General features: G+C 40.1%; 1 protein-coding gene across 4 annotated transcripts in view; it reads right to left on the reverse strand.

Annotated features, from left to right (window-relative positions):
• The window catches only part of LOC137252862 (uncharacterized), a 631,431-nt gene that overhangs the window by 415,631 nt on the left and 202,674 nt on the right, over positions 1 to 13,126 (reverse strand). For all 4 annotated transcript variants that reach the window (XM_067788968.1, XM_067788969.1, XM_067788970.1 and 1 more), the window contains exon 4: positions 3,531 to 3,676. In XM_067788968.1, the coding sequence (XP_067645069.1) occupies positions 3,531 to 3,676 (146 nt within the window). The remainder of the gene's footprint in view (positions 1 to 3,530; positions 3,677 to 13,126) is intronic.

Genomic DNA, 13,126 nt, shown 5'->3' on the forward strand with positions numbered 1-13,126 from the left:
ACAACAGCAATTGCGTCCTGGCCTTCCTCACCCCAGGCGTAGTCACCCGTCACTTACCCCCAGAGTGTCGACGTCTCCCCGTATGCACTTCAGAATTCTGCAGTTAAACTGTAACGGACTAATTGGGAAGATTACGGAGATAGTCGATTTCATGAAGCGGCACAACATCCGCATTGCTGCGATCCAAGAGACTAAACGCACAGCAAGATCTGCATTGCAGACCTGCTCTGGGTATAATGTCCACAGAAAAGATCGCGAGAGCGGAAATGGAGGCGGCCTCGCGTTTATCATACACCACTCTGTGCAATATTATATATTTGATCCTGGCATCGACCGCAGGGACAATGTCTTAGAACGTCAAGGCCTATCTGTCCGGTCAGGCAATGCAAACCTAGAAATCATCAACATCTACATCCCTCCTGCCACCTGTTGCCCCAGTGGATACCATCCTAATATCAAAGCCTTACTCACTGGCAACAATCGCATTATCTTAGGCGATTTCAATGCCCATTACGATCTATGGCATTCAAACTTGCGGGCGGACAGTAGGGGTGAGATGTTGGCGGATCAAATAGAAGAAACGGCGTTCTGCACAATAAACGGAGACGCCCCCACACGTATGGTAGGAAGCTGTCACAGTTCGCCAGATATCTGAATCGTGAGCGCAGAACTCGTAAACTACGTCAACTGGCAGCCGATGGTAACATTGGCATCCGACCACCTGCCAATACTTATGTCGCTCGACCGTACCGCCGACTTCATCGTCACCAAAAAACCCACTTTCATAAACTTCAAAAAAGGAAGAATATAAATCTTATACAGACAACCTCTTTGCTTCCCTCCCTATCCCCGCCAAGGGGAGCGTGCCTTCCGCAAGGTCATTGAATCCGCCTCGGATCGTTTTATTCCCGCCGGGAAAATTCCCGAAATCCGGCGCCACTTCCCGGCGGAGGCCGCAAACTTAGCGAGAGAACGTGACCTTATAAGACAGCTTGATCCAGGCGACCCCTAAATAAGGCATATAAACCAACGTATCAGATTGCTTGTGGATGAACACAAGCGGGCGAAATGGGAGGAGTACCTAAGAGGTTGTAACCTCTCTACCGGTGTGGGTAAACTTTGGTCCACCGTAAAGTCCCTATCGAATCCGACTAAGCACAAAGACAAAGTTTCCATCGCCTTTGGCGACAAAGTGCTGTCGGATGCGAAAAAATGCGCGAGCGCTTTCTGCCGACAATATATAATGCATTCTACGGTCAACTAAGATAGACGGAGGGCCAACAGACACGCAAATAAACACAAATTGAGCGCGTCACCAATCACTATCACCGCGAAAGAGGTTGAGGACGCCATTGGTCGCGCTAAACCATCCAAAGCAGTGGGCCCAGACGGCATAGCCATGCCGATGCTTAAAAGCCTAGGGAAGAGGTTTTCAAATATTTAGCGCATGTCTTCAACCTGTCTCTTTCCACCTTTGTCATACCCGAGAAATGGAAATGGCCAAGGTGGTCCCGCTACTAAAGCCCGGTAAACCAGCTAACATAGGAGAGTCGTATCGTCCGATATCTCTCCTATCGCCAGTAGCAAAGACGCTTGAAGCCATTTTGCTCCCTTATTTCCAAACAAATTTGCAGCTAGCCTCTCATAAGCATGGCTTCAGAAAACTCCATAGCACTACCACCGCGCTAACAACAACAACATGCCATTAGCACCCAGATTAATTGCGGTTTAAATCAAAAACCCCACCATAGAACAGTACTCGTAGCGCTAGACCTATCAAAAGCTTTTGATACGGTCAACCATGGCTCGTTACTGCAAGACCTGGAAGGGTCTACCCTTCCCCCATGTCTTAAAAGGTGGACCGCAAATTATCCGGGTGGTCGACAGGCATCGGTGCAATTTAGAAACGAAACATCAAAACCAAGGAGAATTAAACAAGGGGTGCCACAGGGTGATGTCCTATCCCACTTTTGTTTAATTTCTACATATCTAAGCTACCTTCACCACCGGAAGGAGTCGCAATCGTTTCCTACGCCGATGACTGCACAATAATGGCCACAGGCCCAGGCCCACATTTTGATGAGCTATGCAATAAAATAAACGGCTACCTCCCTGACCTCTCCAGTTTTTTCGCCTCGCGAAACCTGGCATTATCACCGACTAAATCTTCTGCGACCTTATTTGCAACTTGGACGTCCCAAATGTCGACCATTTTGAACATCCACGTCGATGGAACTACGCTACCGACTGTCCTACACCCCAATATCTTGGATGTGACGTTTGATCAGGATCTACATTTTGGTGAGCACGCAGCCGCAATTGTTCCGAGAATTCAGAGCCGTAACAAAATCCTCAAATCCCTCGCTGGCAGTACCTGGGGAAAAGATAAAGAAACGCTCATAACTACATACAAAGCAATTAGCCAGCCGATTACCTGCTACGCGTCACCCATATGGTCGCCAAGCCTAAAAATTACCCACTGAAAGAAGCTACAGGCCTGCCAAAATACTGCTCAGAATTGCCACGGGCTTTCTTCTTATGTCCCCAGAACACCATTTGCATAATGAGGCGAGAATACTCCCCATCAGGGAGAGAAATGAGATGCTGACCAAACAGTTCCTGTTGAATACCCAGAAACCTGGGCATCCCAACAGACATCTGATTGATGAAACAGCACCGCCTAGGGGCTTAAGCAGTCATCTCCGTAAGCACTTTGAGGAAATACGGCACCTGAGAACCCAGTCGTATGAAGCGAAAAAACACAAGCAGGTCCTTGGTGAACTCCACAAACAGGCGGTCAAAGAAAAGCATCCAAAACTCGCGCAAGAGGAACGCATACTCCCCAGGGAAACGCGTGTCACTCTTGCTCAACTTCGTTCTGGATACTGTAACAGGTTAAACTCTTACCTATCCAGAATCAACCCCGACATACAAAATGTATGCCCCGCTTGCAATGTGTCCCCACATGACACCAACCATCTCTTTAATTGTAATGTGGAACCAACGCCTCTAACACCCCTTTCCTTATGGTCCATCCCTGTTGAAACAGCAAGTTTCCTTGGACTCCCGTTAGAGGATATTGATGACAATTTGTGATCGGTCGCGGCTGTTAGGTGGGACGAAGCACTGCTACGACAACAACAACAACAACAACAGATTTTTCGTTTTGTAAATCTTCTCCTATTTTGAATTAGAAATGATATTGTCTTCATAGGCAGTGTGATAATCCCAAGTAAAATCTTGGAGCTATATACTGCATTGGGGTGACATAGTCTCAAGTAAAAAACCTGAATAAAGTCCAACAGTACCCGTTCGGGAATAAAAAGGTACAATTAGTCCCTCCACAGAGCATGCTCAAACAAAAAGAATCAGGCTATACATGCTTTCATAAGATTGACCAATAATTAAGCACCAATTGCGAGACATCAAAGTAATACGTGGTTAGTTTGAGGAAATAAATATAGTTGTAACATGAAAACATGAATTTGTTTTGATACTGGCGGTTAAGCCTCAAAAAGTCGCTTACTTACGTGTAGTTTGCTCTGATTGGTGGGCAGCTAAGGTACCATGTACATGTAAACGTTGCTCTGATATAGAGTTACCTCTAGATGATTCAGCTTTATACGTTCCACCGAAGTTTGGCGAAGGTGTTTGCGAACGTGGATCAGGGTTTGACCTAATTTAAAAATTAAACTTAATCAGTATTTGGATTTTTATTTGCGAATAAGCACTTAGCACTTAAATATTATTCATAAAATAAAACATACTCAGAGAAATAGTTTATAATTTTTTTCTGTTATGTTTGGTTTTACTGGTCTGTAAATAATTAATTAGCATATTGATTTGTTGTCTTTAAGGCCGAGTTTGTTATTTTTGTCAAATGTATATTTTACATGTTATTTTAATATAAAATTGTTATACATTGAAAACGAGTACATTAAAAAAAATCATGAAAGGTATAAAAAAACAAGGTTCATAGGCCGTATAGCCGACTTTTTCAAAACCCATGAGTGTTTATCATCAGCAATCCGCAAGGCATCAAAGCACTTTGCAAGTTTCTATTTATAGTTCTTTTTATATTTTTTGTTGTTTTTATTCTTTACCACCGTCATTCGCGTGCGCCAATCTCATAAGACGAGCATTTTTGTTGCAGTCCATATGGTTTTTCATTAAGCTCTTGCTTTTTTTAGAATTCTAGGGTTGTTTTTTCGTAGACTGAAAGTATTTAATGTTATGTTTGGTTTTACTGGTTTGTAAATAGTTAATTATCATATTAAATTGTTGCCTTCAAGACCGAGTTTATTATTTTTGTTAAATGTATATTTTATGAGTTATTTTATATTAAATTAGTATACATAGAGACCGAGTAAAAAATAAACTCAAGAAAGGTATAAAAAACAAGGTTCATAGACCATGTAGCCGACTTTTTCAAAACCCATGGCGGTTTATCATCAGCAATTAACCCATTGAAGGAAATGACGCTTAGCGCATCAAGCCATTAACATACTTTGTAAGTTTCCATTTATAACACGTTGTTCTTGTTCTTATTCTTTACCACCTTCATTCGATTGCGCCAATCAGGTTATATTATCTCAAAAGAGGATAAGGATTTTTGTGGCAGCCCATATGATTTTTCTTTAAGCTCTTGCTTTTGTTAGAATTTCAGGATGATTCACCGTAGACTGAAAGTATTTAATGTTATGTTTTGTTTTCCTGGTCAGTAAATAATTTATTATCATATTAATTTGTTGGCTTCAGGACTGAGTTTGTTATTTTTGCAAAATGTATATTTTACAAGTTATTTTATATTAAATTATTATACATAGTAAACGAGTAAATTAGAAAAAAACAAAGTTCATAGACTGTATAAACTATTTCAAAACCCATAACGGTTTATCATCAGCGATCCACCCAAATAAAGCTTTAAAAGTGCGTTGATCGCTTGTTGCTCTAAACGTCAAGCCTTCAATGGTTGGATCACTGATGATAAACCGTTATGAGTTTCGAAGTAGTCGAATGTACGGTCTACGAACTTCCTTTATTGCTAATCTATTTGTTTTCTATGTTTAATAATTTAATAGAAAATAATTAGTAAATATACATATTACAAAAATAACAAATTAGGTCTTGAAAAAGTAAATAAATGTAAGCGCGATAACCTCCGAAGGGATTTCATGCCGAGCTTCTCTTCCAATTTGCGTCGTGCTCTATTCAATTTTTCCTACAAATTGGCGGGACGGGACCTACATATTTTACGCCAACACCGAACGGCATCTGCAAGGCAGATGAATTTGCACTGAGCAGCTTTTAATGGCAGAAATACACTCGGAGTATTTGCGATATCACTGTAGAGGGGCGATCCCGCTTAGAAAAGCTTTCTTCTAATTGGAAAAATCTGTTTCTAAAATTTTGATGTTGCTTTGCCCGTGGCGTGAACCCAGGATCTTCGGTTTGGTAGGCGTAGCACGCTACCACCCCACCACGGCTGCCGCCAATGACTCGGTCAACAAATTAATATGTTAATTAATTATTTACAGACCAGTAAAACCAAACATAACATTAAATACTGTCAGTTTTCGAAAAACCACCCTGGAACTGTAACAAAAGCAAGAGCTTAAAGAAAAACCATATGTGCTGCAACAAAAATCCTCATCTTATAGATGATAGCACCTGATTGGCGCACTCGAATGGCGGTGATGAAAAAAAAAAAAATAACAAATGAAAAACGAGTTATAAATAGGAAATTGCAAAGTGCGTTGATGGCTTGTTGCGCTAAACGTCAAGCCTTCAATGGGAGGGTTGTTGTTGTTGTTGTTGTAGCGATTAGTTACTCCCCGAAGGTTTTGGGGAGTGTTATCGATGTGATGGTCCTTTGTCGGATACAGATCCGATACGCTCCGGTAACACAGCACCATTAAGGTGCTGGCCCGACCATCTCGGGAACGATTTATATGGCCACATTAAACCTTCAGGCCATCCCTCCCTCCCCACCCCCAAGTTCCATGAGGAGCTTGGGGTCGCCAGAGCCTCGTCTGTTAGTGAAACGGGATTCGCCGCTCGAAGGTGAGGTTGACAATTGGGTTGGAGAAGCTATATATTGCGCTACACAACCCCTTGAATCCCTCAATGGGAGGGTCGACGATGATAATAATTTAATAAAAAATAACTTGTAAAATATACAGTTTAGAAAAATAACAAAAATAACAAACTCGGTCTTGAAGACAGCAAAATAATATCCCAGCAAAAATCTAGTGACCAAAAATGTCGACCAACAACAAAAAATCCCACCTTGTTCCCCAGAAAAGTTGTACGAACAGTACAACCCTACAGTTTGTGTACATTTACCCTATATGTGTGAACAGTATAAGCAATCACATAAGTAAATAGCTACGATAGGGAATAGTTAGGGGGTTAGAATATACCCGCGGTAGGTATGCCTGTCGTAAGAGGCGACTGAAATACCAAGCAGATTCAAGGGGTTGTGCAGCGCAACCCTTTCAGGTTGCCAGCGTAATATATAGCTTCTCCAAGCCAAATTGTCAACCCCACCTATCCGTGCCGAATCCTGTTTCATTAACAACCGATGCTCTGGCGACCTCGAACTCCTCATGGACCTAGGGGGTGGGAGGGCGGTATGGCATAGAAGGTCGCATGTGGTCATAACAAATCGTTCCCGAGATGGTCGGGCTTGGTACCGGAACGTACCGGATCTGGATCCGGCAAAGGACCATCAACATCAATAACACTCTCCAAGGCCTTCGGAGAGTTTCTTATCGCTACAACAACAAGAAGAACATACGGAATGGAATGGTTAAAAATGGCCGCCGGGCGATGACGACAAACATCCCAAGGGTTGCTGCTGGTCAATTTTTTTAGGTATATAAAGAGAAAACATAGCATCCAAAAAAAATGTTCTTGCTTTTCTCTACACATAGTTCTTAATTTTACTGCCAAATCACGTTCAAGAAAATTGGGAGAGATATCGAAAGATGTGTTTCGGTATCATTATTAATAAGCCGCCAATTGTTGATTAATATTATTAAAAACTAAAAGGTGATTAGCACAAACATTTGCTAAACTTTAGTTTTTTCAATCAATGTTTTCAACTAACCGGGGTACGTGGGCTGTCTAAAATTTAAGCTCATGCAAGCTTATGGAAAGGTATGTAACGTGCGCCGTATATATGTAAAATAACTTGTAATATATACATTTTCGAAAAATAAGAAACTCGGTCTTGAAAAAGTAAATAAATGTAAGCGCGATAACCTTCGAAGAGATTTCATGCCGAGCTTCTCTTCCAATTTGCGTCGAGATCCTTTTAATTTTTCCTACAAATTGGCCGGACGGGACCTAGATATTTTTTTGCCGACTCCGAACGGCATCTGCAAGGCAGATGGGTTTGCACTGAGAAGCTTTTATGGCAGAAATACACTCGAAGTGCTTGCCAAATCACTGCCGAGGGGCGATCCTGCTTAGAAAAGTTTCTACTAATTGGAAAAATTTGTTTCTAAAATTTTGATATTGCTTTGCCCGTGGCGTGCACCCACGATCTTCTGTGTGGTAGGCGTAACACGTTACCACCACACCACGGCGGCCGCCATGGGCTCGGCCAACAAATTAATATGGTAATTAATTGTTTACAGACCAGTAAAAGTAAACATAACATTAAATATTTCAGTTTACAAAAAATCCTGCTTTTATGAGTGATAGCACCTGACTGGCGCACTCGAATGACGGTGATGAAGAATAAAAGCAACAAAAATTGAAAAACGAGTTATAAATAGGAACTTACAAAGTGCGTTGATTGCTTGTTGCGCTAAACGTCAAGCCTTCAATTATACACTCGCTAATAATAATGAAAGACATTTTGGGAAATTCCGCTTATTTGAAACCTTCTGCTAAAGTTCGAATCGCTAAACTGTCGAATAAATCACTCCAATGTTCAGTATTGCCAACTCGTCTTTATTTAGATTACTTTGGGAGTAGAACTTCACAATTATACTTATAGATCAAAACTGATTAGTTATTACTCAGCTTGCGCCGCTTTAATACTCTCTGTTGCCTCGTCTGCATATTTCTCCAAAGGTCTAGACGTTTCACATTCTAGAACTCTTGTAGCTCATGCTTGGTTACGAGCTATATACGTGTATATTTTTAGTTTATAGCCATATGCTTGTGTATGTGTGAGTAACTACTTCGGCTGATGACTAAATGTGTATGCGTGTGAGATACCTCTTCGTTTCCTTCTACATAAGTGTTGCCAGCTTTAACGTGGACATGTATATAAGAGTGGCAATTTTGAACATCCACGTCGATGGCACTAGGCTACCGACTGTCCTACACCCCAAAATCTTGGGTGTGACGTTTGATCAGGATCTACATTTTGGTGAGCACGCAGCCGCAATTGTTCCGAAAATCCAGAGCCGTAATAAAATCCTCAAATCCCTTGCTAGCAGTACTTGGGGACAAGACAAAAAAAACGCTCATTACCACATACAAAGCAATTGGCCAGCCGATTGTGTGCTACGCGTCCCCTATATGGTCGCCAAGCCTAAAAGCTACCCACTGGAAGAAGTTACAGGCCTGCCAAAATACTGCTCTCAGAATTACCACGGGCTGTCTTTTTATATCTACACAATGAGGCGAGAATACTCCCCATCATGGAGAGAAATGAGATGCTAACCAAACAGTTCCTGTTGAATACCCAGAAAACTGGGCATTCCAACAGACATCTGATTGATGAGCCAACGCCGCCTAGGGTCTCAAGGAGTCATCTCCGTAAGCATTTTGAGGAAATACGGTACTTGAGAACTCAGCCGTATGAAGCAAAAAAACACAAGCAGGTCCTTGGTGAACTCCACAAACAGGCGTCGGACCTTTATTCCAGGAATTTCCCGGTGAATCCAGTACTCAAAGAACAGTACCCAAAACTTGCGGAAGAGGAACATATAGTCCCCAGGGAAACGCGAGTCACTCTAGCCGAACTTCTTTCTGGATACTGGTACACGTTAAACTCTTACCTATCCAGAATTAACCCCGATATACAAAATGTATGCCCCGCTTGCAATGTGTCCCCACATGACACCAACCATCTCTTTTGCTGTAATGTGGAACCAACGCCTCTAGAAACCCTTTCATTATGGTCCACCACTGTTGAAACAGCATGTTTCCTTGGAATCCCGTTAGAGGATATTGATAACAATTTGTGATCGGTCGCAGCTGTTAGGTGGGGCGAAGCACTGCTACAACAACAACTACAACAGTGGCTGCTTCATATTTTTTTTGTTGCGTAATTATTTACTAACAGCCTAGCGATGTCAACATTCGCCACACTGCCACTCCCAATATGACTTCATCGACAATCTCCGTCACAACGAAATTGTGCATAACCGTGACCTTTTCAATTAAGAATTCACATATCACTTGGTAAGACTGCTCGACTTTCTTCCGATATGTGATACAGAGATAACGGGACATTCAACAGCTGGAGCTAGCTCTCAATCTTTACATCTGACTCGCTCTTGCCCATCTTCTCCAGCTTTGTGCTTAAGACCACCCATGCTGCTGGAACCACTGGGATCAAGATCGCAATGACGTGAAATGTGACTTGGCTTCCCACATTTGAAGCATTTGATAACTCTTTCACTCCGCTTTTGCGATCCTTTCAAGGCCTCCAATATTGTGTCCACCCAGTCTGGCCTTTCTACTTCCACACGGCGTGCTTTGCGATGCTGTTCCCTGAATCAGAGCATGTGATACCGTTTCTGCGAATGTAGGTTTTGGGTTTGCGCATGTCGCTCGCTTCGTTTCGAGACCCTGTATTCCACTAATAAATTAATGAATTTTTACCCTTTCGGTGTACTCCACGGGTGCGTCCGTATTCGCTAAATGTGCCAGCCTTTCAACATCCGACGCAAACTCTTGTAATGTTCCACCAGACCTCTGGAAGCGGCTCAGTAATTCCATTTGGTGTATCTGTCTCCTATGCTCGGTTCCGTATCGCCTCTCTAGAGCGCCCAATGCTTCATAACAGTTCCGTTCGACCCCTGGAATGGTCTGTGAGATCTCAGCGGCAGGCCCTTTCAATGCCATGAACAGTGCAGCAACTCTATCTTCAGCATTCCAGTTGTTCACTGCTGCGGTCTTCTCAAACCTGTAGCTTAAAGACCTGCAACGGAACAGAACCATCAAAGGAAGGGGTTTTTACCTTTGTATTACTCGATGAAACAGCCGGGCGATTTAGTTGTAACTGCTCCATACGACCTTTTAAATCATCGACTCCTGCCTGAAATTGAGCGATTTTTGCATCCTGCGCTTCCAGCCTCGATGTTACCCTTGTTTCCTGGGCTTCTATCTGTGAAGACATTTGTGCCACCTGCAATGATAAGCGCTCCTCTTGTGTGTCCATCTTGGATGTTATCAGTGTCGACTGTAATTCCAGTTGCGATGACATATTGGTGCATATTTGTGATGTCATTTCGGACATTTTTGCCGATATTGCAGCCACTATCATGTTCAAGTCTGTGTTTGCCATTGTCTGCGGTGTTTCGTTTTTCTCCTTCAATGTTGTTGTCTCATCACCATCAGGATGCAAGACATACTCTTCTACATTAATTCCTTCGGACTCCATAACCTCTCGAAGCCGTGCTTGAAGTTCGGTCTTATTGCCGGTTGTATTCAATCCACGGTTCGCCAACTCCTTTTTCAGTTCTCTAATTCACTTAACTTTGCCATGTCCAAATTGTATTCGAAATTTTCGGAATTTATTCAACAATTTCTCTTCTGACACCAATTGTAACGAATTTTGGGGAATTCCGCTTATTTGAAACCTTCTGCTAACGTTCGAATCGCTAAACTGTTGAATAAATCACTCCAATGTCCAGTAGTTGGCAATACTTTATTATATTACTTTGGGAGTAGTACCTCACAACTGAGGGGATGTGTGGAATAACAGTATAACTCAAAAATCAGCCTTTTAAGAAAAGTGAAAAAAACTTAACAATACAGGTAAAAATAAATTTATAATAATCCTACTTGGTAAGATTTTAGATAATATGATAGTATGATGATGAAAAAGTAACAAATTTTATATATACATAATTTTATTAGAAAATGGATGATTTCTTTTTTTTTTAGTTATACCGTTATTCCATAGATCGGAAATCAAATATTTTGATTGAGATACTTTATTAAACAAAATAGTAGACACATTAATAACCATTGTTAAATACATTATATTCTATTATTTAGAAATGCTTATAACTATTTATTTATTTTTGTTATTTTTAGCAACCTTATTTTTACTACTTTTATCATTTTTAACCTTTTTTCTATTTTTAACATGGAGTTCTCTCTCTGCTTAGTCGCTTTTGAAACACTTCAATTCTTTAATTTTTCAGTTCTTTCTGGTCTACGACATTGAATATATTTTCATACCATTTCGATGTTTCGCTACTGCAAAATTTTATTAGAGAGTTATACCATTTTTCCATAAATGAAGCTAATATCTTTGTTGATATATCACTATTATTTTCTAAGATTAATATGGTATATGTATGTGATCGTGCTCTTTTTATTTATTTGATTTATGGAAAAACGGTGTAACTCGACTTATACCATTATTCCACACAACCAATAGCGTGCTTAAATCAAAACTGATTAGTTATTACTTAGCTTGCGCTGCTTTTACACTCTCTGTTGCCTCGTCTGCATATTTCTCCAAAGGTCTAGACGTTTCACCTTCTAGAACTCTTGTAGGTCATGCTACTAGCTATATACGTGTATATTTGTAGTTTGTAGCCATATGCGTGAGTAACTACTTCGGCTACATAAGTGTTGCTAGCTTTAACGTGGACATGTATATAATAGTGGCTGTTTCATGTTTTTGTTGCTGCGTGATTATTTACTAAAAGCCTAGTGATAATAATTTAATAAAAATAACTAGTGAAATATACAGTTTACAAAAATAACAAACTCGGTCTTGAAGACAGCAAAATAATATCCCAGTAAAAATCTAGTGACCGAAAATGTCAGCTGTAGTGGTTAATAAATTACCACTATTTAATTATACGCACTATTTTATTTTAATAAAAAGAAATTTTGTTTTCCCTATTTCTAAAAATATTTTATTTTATTTTCTATATTTCACTACAGAATGAAAATTTTTGAATGAATAATTTGAAAATAAATATTTAAACAACTTGATAAATATTAAAACAATTCAAAGTGAAACATGAGTTATGTTGTATTAAAGTTAAAATAACAAAAACAAAACAATTACATACATTAATCCCCCTTCCGAAAATTAATTGCTCAATAAATTAAACCTAACCTTTTTCTTTTTAATTGTAGTAACGCCAGTGTAATTGGTGATGTTAAATGTTGAAGCCGTTTCAATTGATGCTGGCTTCAATCTGTCAATATGAATAGTTCTTACGTCATCATTTATTTCTATTTTAAAATATTTCTTATCTTTTTCAATAACCCTGTAAGGTCCTTCATAGGGTTGTTGAAGATACCTTTTATTAATAATTCGTATAAACATGAATTCACAATTTTGTAAATCTTTCGGAATATATATACCAGTGTTTAAATTTTGATGATGGTTCAAATCTGAACTAACATTTCTAAAACGTTCGCGGAATTTATTCAAAATTTCATTTCAAGAAAAATGTTAAGTAGTTGAAACAACTAATTCACCCGGTAAACGGTTGATGTGCAATCATGGTGAGAGAAGGGAAAGTACAGAACTAAAGGGATAAAAATAGAGGAACATGGTGCATATCAGATTTACAGATAGGGAAGGTACATTCCTGTAAATGTGAGGCTGAGTTCTCAGAAACAAAAGATCTAGGATATTACCAAGTTGATTAGGGATATAATTAAATTGGTTAAGATTGATGATGCAAAGACTATCCAAAAAATGTATCTCATGTGGATGACTTACATTGGTGGCAGTTAAGACATTATTTTTAGAAGGTTAGACCATGAGACCTTGTTTAAGTTGAAATCACCTAGTATGCAGAAATGACCATCTTCGTTATTTTCGCAAATATGTAAGATATTATTCGTATGGACTGCGTACAGATAATCTGAACTGCTGGGTGGGATGTATGACACACAGATA

This window comes from Eurosta solidaginis, chromosome 5 (assembly GCF_040869045.1).
Source record: "Eurosta solidaginis isolate ZX-2024a chromosome 5, ASM4086904v1, whole genome shotgun sequence".
Lineage (NCBI taxonomy): Eukaryota > Metazoa > Arthropoda > Insecta > Diptera > Tephritidae > Eurosta > Eurosta solidaginis.